Source organism: Pagrus major, chromosome 12 (genome assembly GCF_040436345.1).
Source record: "Pagrus major chromosome 12, Pma_NU_1.0".
NCBI lineage: Eukaryota > Metazoa > Chordata > Actinopteri > Spariformes > Sparidae > Pagrus > Pagrus major.
Genome location: NC_133226.1, coordinates 14181237 through 14198829, shown reverse-complemented (window position 1 = coordinate 14198829; position 17593 = coordinate 14181237). Strand labels below are relative to the sequence as shown.

The 17593-nt window shown below is 40.2% G+C and overlaps 1 protein-coding gene across 1 annotated transcript; it reads right to left on the bottom strand.

Moving 5' to 3' along the window:
- Positions 1-2546: 2546 nt before the first annotated feature.
- rbm18 (RNA binding motif protein 18) lies at positions 2547-17461 on the bottom strand. The gene is made up of 6 exons (XM_073478419.1): positions 17256-17461; positions 16195-16308; positions 10715-10841; positions 9218-9298; positions 5027-5127; positions 2547-3834 (listed from the first exon to the last, which is right to left on the bottom strand). Exons 2-6 carry the CDS (start codon positions 16299-16301, stop codon positions 3651-3653), a joined length of 600 nt encoding a protein of 199 aa, XP_073334520.1. The 5' UTR covers positions 16302-16308; positions 17256-17461; the 3' UTR covers positions 2547-3650.
- Between the last annotated feature and the right edge of the window lie 132 nt (positions 17462-17593).

Sequence of the window (17593 nt, the reverse complement as noted above, 5' to 3'; positions counted from 1 at the left end):
ATCATCCGTACCGTGCATGGACTCTGGTGTAACCGGAGCACAGATTTAGTTTTTTTTTTCTAACGCGAGCTGCTTTCTGTGTCTTTCAAACACTGCTGCTGTGCCGCGACGATCTGACCGCCACTGTGCTCAAACTGCACAAGTTGTGAAGCTTGCAGAGGCGAGGAGGCGCTTGCTGCTCCGCGGAGAGCCTTATTTAGAACAAAAAATATTTCTTCCTTAGCCCCGTTCCCCCCCACCTCTCTCTCTCTCTCTCTCTCTCTCTCTCTCTCCCTCTCTCTCTCCCTCTCTCTCTCCACTTTTGGGGAAGGAGTCTGACTACAGGAAGTGAATCAAATTGAGGGGTTGGCAGCTTTTGCGCCGAGGCTTCATAGGTGCAGTGAGACCGAGTGAGTCGGCGAGAGCGCAACAAGCAAGAAGCAGTCCGTACGTGTGTGTGTGTGTGTGTGTGTGTGTGTGTGTGCGGAGCTGCAGTGAAAGTTTGCGCGGCTCTCCGGCCTCTCCTGCCTTGTACAGTTAAAGAAAGGGGGGGAGGGGGGGAGAAAAGAGTCTGATGTGCGTGAGAAGGGTGGACACACTTTGGAGCAGTCATGACAGAAACTCACTCAAACTCTGGCGGTGTGTGTTTGATATCACAGGCATTTTGTATCAGCTGCCAGAGAAATGTAAATTATAGTTATTCATATAATTGCCATTTATTTGCTACCAGAAATACTGAGCTCCAGCTGACGTATAGGCTGAAAACGCAATAATCAACCCACATACTCGGGCTTATAAATAAACCCTTTTCTATACACAGGGTCCTTATACATGTGTTGGTTTATTCATCTACATTAAAACAGAAAAATACACGAGGAAATCATCACAATGCGTTTCTTCAGACTGCACAGTGAATTGGATGATTTAATCTAAAATGTTTCCAATCCCACGCATGTTAATACCCATCATCCTCATGACTCCATGTGTCGTTTTTAATCATTACAAATTAAAATGCCCCCACGCATTTAAATGCCTATTATTCTCATTCTTTTTTAGACATATACTTTATAAAAATCTTTTTTTTTTTTTTTGCTTTCGATAATTGCATTAATTCTAATTATTTAAAATGAGGCTACGTGTGTTGTCTAAGATTAAACCCTAACACTGTAACTGTATGGTTAACAAATGCATATTTGAGATTTGCACAGAAGATACACAACAACAACAAAAACACGCAGAGTATTTACAGCTTTTTAAAAATGAAGTTAAGGTCATATTTTAGTTGTTTTAGGCTAAATAACCCAAACAAAACAATTATGAAAAAAGGTAAAGTAGCCGCTATAGGCCTATGCTATTTATTTATTTATTAATGCAAACGGTAGAGGAGCTGATGCAGATGAAATTAAATGCTTTAAAAATAATCACGGAATGATTTAAGGAAAAGGAAGCCTGATAATTACAGGATCTGTGTGAGCGCACACACACCGGCCTGGATCGACGCACCAATCAGACAGAGATCCCACAATTATCTGTAAATGTATAGTTCAGAAATGATCCAATCAGAATAAACCGGGTCTAGAATAATAGTAACAATAAAACCCTCCGTATCCAAAGAGAAGAAATTAATTTGAATTATTTAATCAATTGGAAATATATATATTTTTAACGAATAGTGCTTTTATTGAAAACAGATAAATACATTAAAACATTTCAAATGAGTCATTTATTTGATCTGAAGGAAAATCAGAATGAACTCTGCAGTCGGGTGAGCGATTTCACAATAAAGACATTTTTTAAAAAAAGAAGAAGAAACAGAAGCTGCGTGATGTCAAGAGGTAGGATTGGATTTCTTCGGTGCGCACGTTCATCTCATCTTGTACGGTTAGTCTGCCGATCTCCATCTCCACATGTGCGGGTTAAATACTCTGACTAGACTCTTAAAAACATTGGCTCTGTAAAGGACCTTTGGTTGGTAAATTCACTTTTCACGCAGACAAATTCAGACGATGATTTCACCAACATGTTGCCTCGGAAAGGGTTTTTTAAGAACCTCACCTGCAGGAAACGACTCACATCACATCAAAGCTGCTGTGCTCCACTGACCACACACATAAATCAATGACACACTTCACATTTTTTAGAATGGTTTCCACGTTAGGCCCCTTTATGCAAAAGGTCTACAACATATTAAAATGACTTACAGCACAAAAAGAAAACTCCAAAACATAATGGCTGCTGTAATAACCAGGATTATCATATTACAGAAAACATTGTGACATTAGGGTAGTAAGCACTGACAATTGTGGTAATCTCCCCTTTTTTTAAAAACTTCTGTGATATTTCAGAGCCGCATTTTTTCTGAAACCAGATAATAATGGAGATAATAACGGTGCTGGATAATGGTGGATTTGCTTCTACTGAGTAGTCCTTTAAATCTTCCATTAATGAGATACAGATGGTTAACCAAACAACACCATTGTATCAGCAGAACCATGTGAACCGAGAGCATGTTTGAGTCGTGTAGTTCGAGAGCGATGTCGACAATCCACAACAACACACTGCACATGTGATATTGAATTGCCTTTAATTGAAAAATCAAAATAAAGAGACTGTGGCAAGAGAAAATACCAAAAACTCTACACAGCACAAAAAAGTCAGTAAAAAGATTTGGACTGCAGTCGTATAAAAATTGAATCCGAGGAGGGGGGAAAAAAGGCAAACTGTTAGGAGAAGAGTCAGGAACACCACACAAAAATACTGCAGCTTACAGTACGCGTCGCTGAGTGGCTTGTGGCTTATCATTTTAATACAAACCTGGTACTAATCTGCATTTCTTCCTCTTCCAAGAATTCTTTAAAGGTGCACTATGTAGTTTTGGGGAAGAAACTTTTATCAGAAGAGTCATTGTCATTCATTGTCTGATTTTTTTTTTATGCTCAAACTCTTCATTTTTCATGACTGAACAAACTGAATAAACAAACTGACCTTAAAGGACAACACAATTTCATACTGTTTTACTTTGTTTATATTTGGCGGACCCTGCCACCTTTCTAGCTTCAAACAGTGTTCTGGGGACCTTATTTTCTTAAACAGCTTGTTTATTCAGTTATGGAGAAAATAAAGATTTCTGAGTTTGCATTATTACCTCATTAATATTGCAAATATGAAAATTCTGAGTTTGGATTTACTATCCAAATACTACACAGTGCCCCTTTAACAAAGACACAAAAATTATATTTCACTTAAATAACACAGCCTGAAAGCAAAAAACATGTCAAAAACAAGAAGAGAATCAGCATTTAGACTCTGTAATAATCTTTCTCTTTCCAAGCATCTGTGCGTCATGTGACTGATTGGGTTCACCTGCATTTAATCTCAAAAAAGTGAGAAAGCAGATTCGGGATCCAGCCTGCACAACAGTCAGGTGTGGAGCACACGTTGAGACAAAAATAACTGAACCCAAATGAACTTAAATCCACCTTTTGTCCGTGATTGCTGTGATTGCTCTCAAAGAGTTCTCAAAGTATTATGAACAGCTTTCAAAACATTTATTCCCGGATAGGATGTGTATAGTCTTTATAGTATCTAGAGTAGAGTCTGTTTGTGGGTGGGTGGGGGCTCAGGTGGGGGGGGGGGGAGGAGGGTGAGGGCTCTCATTGTGGGAGGATGGGTCATCTCCTAAACTTGCGGAAGGGCCTGCTCTGGTTATTGTGGTGTGATTTAGAGTAGGGCTCCCAGCGTTTCCTCTCTGGCGGCTTGTTGTAAACGTAGGCGGACGGGCCCGAGTAGTCATCATCTGGATTCTCCTCCATCATCTGGAGCTTGGCCTCGATGGCGCGGATCTTAGCACTCGTGCTAGAGAGGAGAGGGGAGAGGAGTAAAATAAGGGAAGAGGAGATGTTAGCAGCAGGGCTGAGGGGGAAATACCAGTGTTGGTGAACTGAGTGATGGACAGATCTCGGCTCTGGCTGAGGGGAAAAGAAGAGCAGGCATTAGTGCTCTTAGAAACGAGGAGGAGAAGATGCAGGAGGAAAAAATGGAGCACAAGCAAGAGATAACCATTTGCAGAGGGAAACTTGCGGTGAAACTGAATTTGAAGGAGCGAGGGACAAGTTTGCAGCAAAATTGCAATGCAGGTGGGAAGAAGAGCAACAAAAAGAGGAGGCATCAGGGGAAAAAGGGAGGGAAGTGTGTTTACATATCCTCTCGTGGGCTGTGTGGACAGTGATTTTAAAGTTAGAGTGTTTCCTCTGAAGACCCCTGGCCGCTGACAACTTGCTCCATGCCCTGGATTGTCACAGTGAGAATTGATACTGTGAGCACAAGAGGCCTTTTACCAACTTAACAGCTCTCTTTTTGACTGCTGCACTTTTACAGTGTGTATATGTGAATGTAGGCTGCCAAGTGTAGCCACAGCAATGGATCATGTTAGAACTTCAACACTTCCACACAGGCGTTTTTCTTTACCAAAGTCCAGTTGTACTCAGATGAACTCAACTTGAACTGCGGTTCATGGTGACAGCAACAAGCCCACAAGTTCTCCTACAATACCTCCAGGACCGAGCTCGAGTTAAATGGAGGATTTGTGAAGGTAGCACTTGAAAAGCTCCTAAAGCGACTGTTCTAACTCAGCTGGCTAAACCTGACAACACCGTTTTAATGTGGCGACGACGTGCATCCACGCCAGCATTTTTAGATACATTTTAGATAACATCTGCTGCTGCCACTCAGTAACCTGGTTTGTTACATAGAACCATTTGGGAAATATACTTGGCAGGTGATTGGACGAACCATCTGTCTATCACTGTCCATTATGGGCAACTTCTAACTCATAAGATCAACAGTAGGAGAGCGCTACCACCAGCAGAGCCCTTTGGTGAATCACACTAGTCACTTAAGACAGGGATGACAGCACAGTCTTTTGGAAATTCTTTCCTTGACTGCATTCATATATGAAAGTCATACATATGAAAGGCTTAGTGTGGACACTTCAAAAATGTTGGAATAACAACCAGGGAAGATGTCACTGTGTGTGTTTGGTACCAACCTGAGGTGGTTGGTAGTTACGGCTCCTTCCTCTGCGGCGCCGCTCGATGACGGTTCCAGGCTCGGAGGCATCGTCTTGTCGTTACGGAAACCTTCAAACCTCTGTAGACAAGACACGTGGCCGAAACAACATGATGCACACAAACAGTGATGGAAACATAAATGGACAGACAGATGGAGAGAGACGAAAGGGGTAAAATAACAGGTAGAAGCAAGAAAAGACCCTCGTACAGGGAAGAGACACACGATAGTCACAGAAAACGAAAGATATAGAGAAGCAGATAATGTCCGTCTTTTTCAGATTACGTTATGTCCAAATATGTGTAAGGATACCAAAGATACCATTTATCGGCACAATCACACTTGTAGTTAGAGAAATTTTAGCGCCAGGTTTGAATAGGACTACAGAACAAGAATAGGAAAATAAGAAGACAGAGAAGAGAAAAAACTCCCATCAACCAGACACTCAGAAACCATCTCTCTCCTAATAAACACTGAGAGCAGTTCTCTGTAGAGCCAACCCCAGCTTCCTCCCACAAACATCAACATTATTAAACTCAAGTATTGATTTTGTTTGTGTCTGGTCAAACAGACAGTAACCAAGCAAGACTATGTGTGCAGCTCATAATCACACCCTAAGGCACGAGGGAGGATAAAGAAGGAGCAGCTGGAGAGCAACAACGTCTGCACTCATTCCTTTCAAAACCACCTTCCAAACATCTCCACCAGCCCCAACACAGAACTCTTGAAACCTGCGAAGAAAAAAAAAAAGACAAAAACGAAACAACAGTCACGTACATGATGGCCACAAGAAACCCCAGCGCTTGGTGCTGCAGCAGCAGCCATTTGCAGGAATAGAGCCTAGAGAAGGATCAGTTGCTGCAAGTGGCACTGGATCAAGATAAGTTACGTAAATGCACGAAAGCACACACATGTTCTTACATACTGTCCCAAGAAATAAATAACATGTATAGCCAAGAATAGGTCTAAAACAATGACCATTCCACCAGCCAGGACCCTTCCCTTCCACCTATTCCTTAAGGCATGTAGCTGGAATGCATATAGATCGACATAGAGCCAAGGAGGCCATAGTGAATCTGTGCACAATCCAAAACTAACATTATGGGATTTGGGATGGAAGGCATTAAAGTTTTAACGTCTGAAGTTGTTTGGTTAAACCTCTACAGAGTTTTAATTATTAAAGTTACTGAAGCATTAAGAGCTTTGTAAAGGATTGAAATAAGTGTTCATGAGTTATAGATCTGAGGATTTGGGCCTGAATAGATAAAGTCACAGGAATATTTTTTTTGAAAGAGGGTTAGTGACGATGATAGTTTCATGTACGAAGAAAGTCACAAGCATAACATAGAACCTGGCCGAACTGTGTATTGATAAATACAGAATGATACAGTAATTAATTAGGACACAATTGTTTAACTGACTAAAAAGTCAATTTGGACAGCGATGGAGGTTTGTGAAGAGTTTTGGGGGGGGGGGACCATTCAATAAACGTTCATCAAAGTCATTTCCTCTCTTTCAAAGCGATGTAATAAAGTCAAGATGTAAGCCTGGATGTGAGACAACAACTTCAACACCGACAGTCTCTGACTCATTTATCCCAGCACGTCACTTCTGGGTCGGAAATCAGCGAAGACATGCTCGTTAAAAAAAAAAAATCACATTCAACGGGACCTGAGCTGAACCCATTGGTGGAAAATTGCTTAATTTTCACTTGTGTAATTAAGATTACACTGTTAAAAAATAGTGCTAGTATCAGGTTTACAGCACCAGCTTTAGTGAGATGTGGGTGTATTTAACCAAGCATACTATATGAGCCTGTGCAGACCGGGTATTAACATCCATCCTGGGTGGTACGATCACAAGTGGACTGCTCTACGTACAGGTGCACCCAAGATGCATTGAGGACGCATTAAAATCTGATTGCTTGGACCACATTTGGAGGTGGTCTGGGAAGCATATGGCCACACACTAATTTTAATTTGGTTCACTGTAATACAAATGATGTGTTTGAGCTGTCTAACCTGCCAAGAGAAGCAGCAGATGTTTGTGAACACATTGAACAAATAACAGCAATAACACCAGACTCCATAACTTTGTTAATCGCTGTCTATGATAAATTCTTAGGCTTTCTGGTAAATTTGGCTCATGTGATACATAAAGTGTGTCAGTTTGTCCCAGCCTGTTGGCTACTACTGTTGGTCCACCAGTTAAAAATAACACATATTTGGTCTTTGAAAGATCTATGTGCTTATTTGCAAATAGAGTGATGAAGTGAGATCCGATCACTCGAGACGCATGTTAATGCCAGGTGTTAACTGACAAACTTAGACGATGGATGTTAATACCAGGTATAGGTTTTTGGTGCCAATCATTTAAAAATCTCTAAGCTTTTCCCTCCCTGCTACTCAGCAGTGTGTCGGACAATGTGAGGATAATTCTGATTGCACGTCATGGGATGAAATTATGCATCTCACACTTAATCTTCTTCAGGCCAGAGAGGTTGGTGGTTGGTTCGCAGTGAGCGGCTTGACAGCATGCTGGTTGGAAGAAACAAATTCCTGTGGTGCAGCTTCGTTTGTACCTGGCTGATGTGGTTACAGCATCATATTAACCACGTGCATGGTTTAAAACTAAGGCTGAATCCAAACTGTAGCAGTGAATTTCACACCCAAACTGACTTGAGCTACTAGTTGGAGGGTACTACACAACTAGAATCAAATGTAGTGTTTCCTGCTACTGGCTTCCTCACTCAATGGCTACAAAAACCCACCCAGCACACAGAGAAACACTTTCACAGACAGAGTTGTTGATTTGCTGCCGTGTTTAAAATTTAAATCCTTGGGTTCCTACTTCCAGTATGTATTTGCAGAGACAGGAACATATTAAAATACATTTTTAATATTAAAACACCTGAACCTTTTCGACAGAAAATGCAAGATACATCAAACTTTGGCCTTATATGTTTTTCTTGGAGAATGAAATTGTTGAATCTGAGAAAATTTCATTTATAGTACAAATGAACAGAGGCTACAGGCAAGTGTAAGGGACGGGCATCCAAAAGGAGTTATATTATTAACTGATTAATATAATTAATGCCGGAATTGAACATTTGGGATATAAACAGCTACACATTTACGTTTATAATGGTATCAATAACAAAAGCTATTTCTGGTTGGAATAGTGGATTGAGCCTAGTTACAATGAATCTATCCTACAACATGTTGTCTTAGAGGCAGCAGCATTGACCCTGACCTCCCTCCACTATGCGTCTGTGTGTATGTGTGTGTGTAGGGCGTGATTCGTCTCTATACAGGATATCCCTTCACCCATTGCCAGTAGGCTGTCTATTGTTAAGAGACAGGCATAGGTTGTGCCGGGATCCCGCTGCTCTCAGCAAACTAAGCACTGCAGTAGTAAAAGGAAAATGAAGATCAACACGATATAATCTTTTACCACAACACAGACTGAAACTGGCCTTCATCCTAAGAATTATTTATTATTTCTCTAATTTTTTTGGCCTCGTTTCTGTCTTAAGCAATAGCGACACTTGCTCCTGATCTGTTTTTTTTTGTAATACACAGACATAATCTGTCAACCTTTCCAGGAAACCACAAAATATTTTTTTTGCTCCTATTCTGAAAAAAAAAAAAGATACTATTTCTACCACCCTGTTTGCTACCCAGCCTCCTTCTTTCATTTGTTCATCCACCTTCTTGAAAAAGGTCCTTGTTGGGTCTTTCATAATGTTTAAAAAGCATTTCTCCTTCTAACCAGAAATGTGGGCTTTTCTTTTGTGCATGCATCTCTATCCGAGCCTTACAAACTGTTGGCTGGGCAAAGTGCAGAGCTGATTGTAAACAGGCAAGAGGCTGTGTGTCAGAAACTGTGGCAAAAACCCCAACCGAGGCCAAAGAGTGTCTACAGAAAGTTTCTAAAACCTGGCTAATATCGGCATATCCCACATGTCTTAGTCAGAAAATGCGACATTCAGAATGAGGCCTAATTCAGAATGTACCAGCAGAATCTGCTGTTCTAAATATTGTCATAAATTGGAACAATGGTGGAATATTAGTGTGCATGTAAAATAAGTCAAATATATTAAAAAAAAGTGCTTTTCATCTATTTTAAGTATTAATAAAAAAATTTAACCGGGTTTGACACTTACCCTCACCTGTGCGTGCGCCCAGCGCACCACCAGCTTCTTGGACAAAGCTAGCTTCCCATTTAAACACTGGATTGCCCTCTCTGCCTCCTGCAGACAGCCACGTATACACACACACACACACACACACACACACACACACACACACACACACACACACACACACACACAGAAGAACAAAAAGAGGAAAAGATTTTTTACAGTTATGATTAAAAATCAGCTTTGATGATTGCAACCAAGTCATTAAATAATTAGCCTTCACAATAGAGAGATGTCAGAAACAATAATAGATAATGATGTGCCACTCCAGATAGGCCGTAAGTGACGTGTGTGTGTGTGTGTGTGTGTGTGTGTGTGTGTATGGTGTATTTGAGAGGCAGTGTGAGATAATGCAGTTTTGTCTAATCAACCAAGTAAGTGGCTTTGATGTTAAATTAAATTAATAAAGTACTTTTTCTGTGTGTGTATGTGAGTGTCTAAGTGTGTGTGAGTGTGTAAGATAAACACACACTTCCTCTGTATAATCCTTTTGGGAGGGCTTCATATCCCACTGATAGACACTAGCTGTGAAACTAGATGCTTATCATGATCCCCAGACTCACTCCAAAACAAATACTGCCTGCTGAACCTGTGAGGCGGAGCGGGTCCTTTTTAAGTGCTTTTTTTTTTTTTAGAAATACAGTCCACTTCAGTAAGACACACAGTCAGGTCCCAACTGCTCCAAGATGTCAAACAAAGCTTTCGTAGTCCATTTGAGTATGGGGAACATTGTCAGTCACAATAAATGGACTTAAAATGTATTTTTCTGTAAGAGTGGATGACACAAACATCCTCAACAATACATTTTGCATTATATCATCATTGACTTTATAGTCTTTGTGCAAATGCAGTATCTGTATTGACCTAATATTAATTTTGCTGCAGGTGATTGACACATTGTGGAATTAGAATTTTGTGATCTTTGTTAAAAAGACTACATCACAAAATTATTTTGGCAGACATAGTGTGATGTTTTTTGTAAAAAAAATACATAAGATAAGCATTACTAGAAAACTAAGCATTTTACACATCTGACTTTGCACCGTCAGTTCATGAAAATATGGGGATGCACGTCGCCAGTCAGTATCGGCCGATAAACGCTCGAAATAATGGCACGAACTGAACATTTCTGCTGATGTAACAGGCTGATAAGATGATGCTTGCTTTTTCAATCGAATGTGTGTACATTTTGAAAAGGATTGCTTGTTTGCATCTGCCAGTGGGCCATCACGATAAGAGTAGGTATTAATATGTTAATTCCAATAGGAGAGATTTTATGTTCTCTGCAATAAGGTGAGGAAAAAAATATGGGCATATATCGGCACCGGCATTATCAGTGAGTTAGAAAATGTTGGCAAATTGGATATGGTCAAAAATCCAATATTGGGTGTCCCTACAAAAATACATTCTGTGGAGTAAGAAAATATAATCATATACATTTAAATATAAACATCATCTTGCATTTACCTCTCTGGTGTTGAAGTTGACAAAACAGTAGCCCCGGGGCTGTCCCTCCAAAGGCCCAGACTTATGAAACAGGAAGTCAAACTGTTTCACATTGCCAAACTTCTCCAACAGCTTCACCAGGTGATACCTGCCAATACAGGGATCATGGGAAAGAGAGCAAAAAGGAGAAGAATAGAGGGTCAGATGAAGAGGAATATAGTATTTGTTATGTAAAGTATTCTTAAATAAGAACGGAGGGAACACATTTTTATTTAGCTAACTCATCAGACCTACTTTTAGCCAACATTTCCATGATGGTCAACAAAATGCACTATAAAGTATATTGTAGGTCAAATCTATGACACATAGATCTTTCTCTACACTGTATTTGCCATTGTACAGTCTGTGAATCTGTCATTCTGGGCTAATGAGAACGACAGCTTTCTCTCCGTGACACCTTTTTAGCAGCAGACCAGCTGGTGTGGCAGCCCAGAGACAGTAAATCTCTCATTGAGACAATGCTGAGGATACAGTAGCAGGACAATGAGGGAATAAAAAAGAGGAAGCCTCAAATCCCCCCTGAGCACCGAGCTGCGCACAAACAACATCCACTCACTGTGTGGGGCTGCCTGGGACTGTTGGACTACGAATGAACATAGATATGTGGTCATTGTAGAGCTATGCAGTGCTGTGAGGATTTGTAGGTTTGCGTGTAACTGACCAGCAGCAGCCATGGGAAAAAGACTTGTTCTGACAGTGTGGAAAAGAGCAATGAGTTCAGGGTCACCTGTAGACTATAGTCACTGTTGCATTTCTGTAAATGCTCAGGTGCTGATTGAATGTTTCCAACACATGCTGAGTAGCAGGTGCTTTTCCACTTCATGAACTGTCAGAGCTCTTGATTTATAGGTGCAATATTCTTATTTTTTTATGTGCAAAAAAAGGGACTGTCTTAGTTTTCACTGTTGACAAGAGCTGCAACAATTAGTGGATTAGTTGTCAACTATTAAATTAATTGTCAACTATTTTGATAATCGATTAATCGGTTTGAGTAATTTTTTAAAGAAAAAAAGTCAAAATTCTCTGATTCCAGCTTCTTAAATGTGAATGTTTTTTGCTTGCTTTACTTCTATATGACAGTAATCTGAATATCTTTGGGTTGTGGACAAAACAAGACATTTGAGGACGCCATCTTGAGATGATCGACATTTGTCACCATTTTCTGACATTTTATAGATCAGACAACTAATTGATTAATCAAAAAAATAATCAAATTATTAATCAACAATGAAAAAATGATGGTTAGTTGCAGCCCTATTATTGCCTAATGTCACGGTTATTTCAGATTAATTGTTTGGTCTGTAACCTGTCAAAAAAATTGTGAAAAATGACCATCATAATTACACAAGAGCCAAAAGTTGACATATTCAAATTGCTTGTTTGGTCTGATATTCAAACATTCACCTCAGATATTCATTTTACTGTCATAGAATAGTGTGGATCCAGCAAATATTCACATATGAGAAGCTGGAACCAGCAAACATTTGGCAGTTTTGCTCAAACAAATGACTGAATTGATAATTTTCAAAATATGCTTCGACAGAATTTGGTAAACAAGTTGCTCGTATATTGCATTATGAATGTTCCTTAATTAATTCATATAACTAAAAGACATAATTTGTTTGACACATGTGGCAACAGGCTTTTTTTCGCAGCACACATTTTGAAATTCATCGCAAGAAAAGCACAGGTGTTTTTAATATCACTACCGATGACTCTGTTCTATTCAAGTGTCCCAGTGAGACGTGACAGTGAGCCAGCAGGCACAATAGTAATGGAATTCCGTAAACATTCATTTATCATTTAAATCTGTGCTTTTTCTAGTGTGACATGTCAACACGCCCTCTATTAAAGTGTATTAAACCATAAACATCAACAACAAAATCAAAAACAAAAGAAACCAACAAACAGCTTCCTGTGTTTTTGTTTCGGTGACTGTACCTGCATGTGTGACGGTCCAGGCCTCACGGTGACCTCAGGTGTTTTGTACAATTGTTCAAGAGGACTCAATGCTTCATCCTTTTATTGTTTCGAGGTTTTTTATATCCTGAGGTCAGTTATGTGTGTTTGCGTGTGTCACCGCGAAGATGACTGTATGACGTTAATGTGCAAGTGCGCGCTTATGAGTAATGAATAGACCTCGACATGGGCTGCGGAGGGTGAAGTGTGGGTTTAAGCTACAGGTTGTACTAATGTCTTCCACCCTTCTATGACTCCCTCGAGGGCTTTAGGCCAGAGAGAATTTCTGTTTTTCCCAGACAACACCCTGCAAGGCTCCCATGTGAAGGTGGCTCCTCTAGCATGTGGCTCCTTTACAAAGAAAGGCCTCCATTAAAAAATCATTACTTGTATTTACTTTTCTGCACTATTATACACAAATAGTTTGCTTTTACACTTCATGCACCTCTGAAACTGACCAGAATATGAGAAAAACAGTAATTTAAGTCAAATGCAAATACTGTAAAAAGCTGTCATACACTAAATATCACATTGCTATACGTTCACGTAAATATATACTACGTTCGTGCATATGTGTTTATGTGAGAGAGATTAAATGAATGAGACTCTAAGAACATTTCTGGATGCTAGCGAGCTGAACCACAATGGACCACTACTCCTGGGGGCTGTAAAAACCACCGGAGGAAGAGGAGGAGAGGGGAGGGAGGAAAGGGAGGGAAAGGTGGGGGTAGAGGGAGAGCAAAGTTCAGAGAGGGGATGTTGATAGCAAGGTGAAAGGTAGAGGAAAGAGGAGAAGCCAAAAGAAGAGAGGAGGTGAGAAGCCAGGTAGGAAAGACACAAGAGCTATAGGAAGGAAAGAAGAGGAAGGACGGAAGGAAGGAAGGAAGTGGGGGAGACGTGAGTCCACTCCAGAAAAAGATGAGACAAAAGGTTCGGGCCAGAAAAGTGCAGGCGAGAGGGGAAAAACTTCAGAGAGGAGGAGGAGGGTGAAGATTTTGACTTTCTGGCAAGGCAGCTATCTGCAATATAATCATATTTTCTTTTCATATTAATCTGCATTAAAACGGTGATTATACTGTAAGTTCTTTAATACAAAAAAACATGACAACTTCCAGGTACGCCACTTAAAATGTAAGAAGAGGGCCAGAGAGACATGAAAGACGGTGATGGATTACCACTAATGAGAAATTCCCTTCCCGAGCAGCCAAAAGCACAAAAAACATGAATATGTGTTGAAAGCTCCAGTTACACCTGCTGTGTGAGCAAGGTAATGGAAAGAAGAAAAATCTGACTGGATATGATGTAGGATGCTCATCTAAGCTCTGAGATCATTTCAGAGTCTGACTAATTCCTGGTCCTTTGACGGGAGACTTAACATCTTTACTGACCATTTAAAGGGGCTCTAGCTAGAGGATTACAGTTTTCTCATAACAGAGTTCCTGAAATGGGAGAAAAAGATTTTGCAACAGAAGCTAGAAATAAAAGAGATCATTCATTGTTTGAAAATAAAATCACTTCAGAAAACTTGAGATCAGTCATAACCATAACCACACACACACTGATGCCAAAATTCATCTTTCTGACACATTACATAAAATGAAACAGCAGCCTTCTTACCTCACCACTTCCTAATTGATCTAATATTTCACCCTGACCAGCCAGAGCAGAACTGGATGACTCCAAAATACTCAAACAACAACTCGATCAACAAACACTGCCAAATATGACAATATCAGTTACGTTGCCATTGCGCCATTTGATACTGCTATATTGAAAGAAACCATCAATCAAATTCCAGTAGAGGTCAACTTATAGTAGAATCTTAAGGGATGATATAATAATGATCAATCTGTTGATATTATCAGGATATAATCACATGTGCAGGACACTCAAATGATCAGCTATGGATATTGCTGTTACGGCTTGCCAAATTCTAACGATCATGCTTACTAGCAAAACACAGACGGCAAGCTTTCAGCAGAGGAGCAATTATCTTCGGTCTAACATATTAATAATGCCACACTATAACCAACTGCCTTATCATGCTCATAATTTACAAATAAAATCTGAAGTTAGCGTTGTATAAATTACCCTAACAACAGTTTGTAAAACGCCCTATCAACTTCTAAATTCTAGTATAGATTTATTGACTAAGCAACCAACTTATATACGCAATTTGAAGTCTTAAATAAGCTTTAAAAAAGCACATTAAAAAATGTTTAAGTAAGTATGAATTTAGTGTCACATACTCATATTTAGCACCTTGCATTTCGGGTCTGCATTCCTCCTCTACACTGGGTTTTGGTTCGGCTTACCAGGACAAACAGAGGGAATACTGCGTTCATACGCTCACAGGAGCTAATTAATCTTCCCAATCAGCACCAGGGGCCACGGGCATTTCTCTTGTTTTTCCTCCATGCTGTGAAGCAGTGGGCTATTTAAGGAGAAGTAGAGCAGAGCAGGGGAAGGGGAAGGAAATGCCTGTCTAGACGCCCACCAGAGCTGCAGCCCATACACTCTCCAGCAGCCCCCACACAAGGCACACCAACGCACCCCTCACCCCAAAAAACTACCTTCTCTCCATCACAATATATGCAGGGGTCACATTCAGAGTTTTAAGGATTGAAACACTCAACACACTCAACTGCACACACATCCCTACACACAAATGCAACAATGGGATGATGCTTGCATGCACATATGATGTTGTGTAAAGTGAGCAATTATGCACAGAGACACCTCAGTGTGTTGAAGCCTGCACCACTACCAGCTGCCACCAAAACATCAACTGTGTACTTAAACATCTGTACACACACACACATACACTCAGACACACACACAGCTCCAGGTTGACACAGAGAGTAAACAGGGCAGGTGAGTGAGGAATGATGGCTGCTCCTTAGCAGAGCAGGTCTCCACGCCTCGCTGCCTCTCTTTCACACACCCAGCCCTGTCTGCTCAGTCTCAGCCTGCGACAAACACACACTACGCACACAGTTAATCAATCATTTATGCACACACAATGCATCGCCTCTATATGAGGCAGAGCCAGGCAAGTTTAGAAGCAATGGCTCAAATCCAACACTTGCTGCTGCTAAAATCAAATACTGATCTTGTTTTTCACTCAGCTGGCTGGAGATTTCTATCTCTGTGGTGAAATCTGTTTTTGTTTTTAATTTCAATAAGAATGAATCTCTTAAAATATGACAACTAAATTGTAGGGCACAGTAATTATGATGTCTCACAGGTAGTTTCAGCTCTAATCTCATCTGAAACATATACACACACACACACACATATACATATATATATATATATATATATACACACATATACACACATATAAAGAAGCAACAAGCTTGCTTTATTTAACCAACAAGCGCACACTCATTATGATGTCAAAGTCTGTAAAAATATAGAAATTTTTGAGGGGAACATCTTTCAGAGATATGGGGGGAAAACCCAGTCGTGGATTTACTTACTCTGTAATTTTGGGATCGATGTTGCCTATCCACAAGCGGTTTCCGTCATGGGCCACACTCTCAGAAATGATGGAGGCATTTTCCACTGTCCCTGCTGCAGACGACATGTGTACTCTGTGGGAGGCAGGAATAGATGAGTTAACGTTTTAACATTCGTGTCAGCGTGTAACCCAGTGGGATTGTTTTGTGCTCAATGGCAGTGCCCTTATGAAAAGTGTGCCTCTCTGAACACTGTGACTAACACGACTGATCAAAAAGCATCTGAAACATTAATAAGATCTGATCATCCATTTGACCTAATGTATTTTTAACCACATAATGACATTCAATTCTCAGACCATGTGGAGACTCTTAATCTGTGCCCTGGATAGGTCAAACAGCAAAGTCTACATAAGTATGTAGTCTAAACACCAATTGTAAGAAGTGACAGGAGTGGTTCAACAATTTCTAATATGCTGAATTAAATAAATTAATAAAAGAGTTATAATCATTTCTCACTTCACTTTGACTGATTCCTTTCTCGCTTTTCAGTATTTACATCAAACGGATTGACATAAATTTTGTGCTATATTATAATTGTTATTATAGATATGATGTATGTGTACATGCATTTATAAAGCAGTGACGAGATAGTGGTCAAAACAGTTTGATAAGCAGTCACAATGTCAATATACATTTGATATATTAAATGTATAAATATTTTGAGCAGAAACAGAAAAATTTGGAGGGTAAATTACATTTTTCATGGTGTTGGTTAAACACTGGATTCTTGTAAAAGCTCAAAAAAATAAAAACTAGGGTTCCTCTTAGATAAGGTTGACTTGCTACCAGTTAACGTTAGCTTAGCTAACCGCAGGCTGTTCGATTGACTATCCTCTTGTCGTTACTGTTTGCTGGTTAACATCGATTGCGTAAAGTTAAATTAACCTCGGCCATGCAGTTGGTGAGATGTTCAGCTGAGATTAGCCAAATCTTTCCACTAAACGGTTAATAGTCCGTTTTAGACGAGCAGTGGTTTGCTAGCAGTTAGCTAGCTGAGATAGTAGCATTATCACTTTTACCTCCTCGGTCTGTCAAACTTCCTCTTCGATAGCGACTGACGTCTTCGACTTTATTTGCGACGAATCCCACTTTCGGGACGATTCTGTTACGTCAAAACGTAATACTAATCATCTTCAGCAATTTTTATATTTTCTATCTATAAAACTGACCAGAATGGCTAGCTCGAAGGATAAACAGTCGCCTTGCTACCGCCTGACAACAAAGGCGCAGGGTGATGGTGTAGTTTGTTTAACTGGCAGTGGAGTCGAGAGGAGGCACTCGTTTTGTTGTTTGGTCTCTCCCGCATCTCTCTCCTCGCCTCTGCGAGCCAGCTTCTTTTGAAGCTTCAGGCAGGAAC

Bases quoted from the DNA above. Each gene is read 5' to 3' on its own strand.
- rbm18 (XM_073478419.1), bottom strand. From the start codon at position 16,301: ATGTCGTCTGCAGCAGGGACAGTGGAAAATGCCTCCATCATTTCTGAG. The intron at 9,299-10,714 runs GTAAATGCAAGA...GGCTGTCTGCAG, and splicing joins TCAACTTCAACACCAGAGAG to GAGGCAGAGAGGGCAATCCA. The intron at 5,128-9,217 runs GTGAGGGTAAGT...TCTTGTCTACAG, and splicing joins TGCGCTGGGCGCACGCACAG to AGGTTTGAAGGTTTCCGTAA.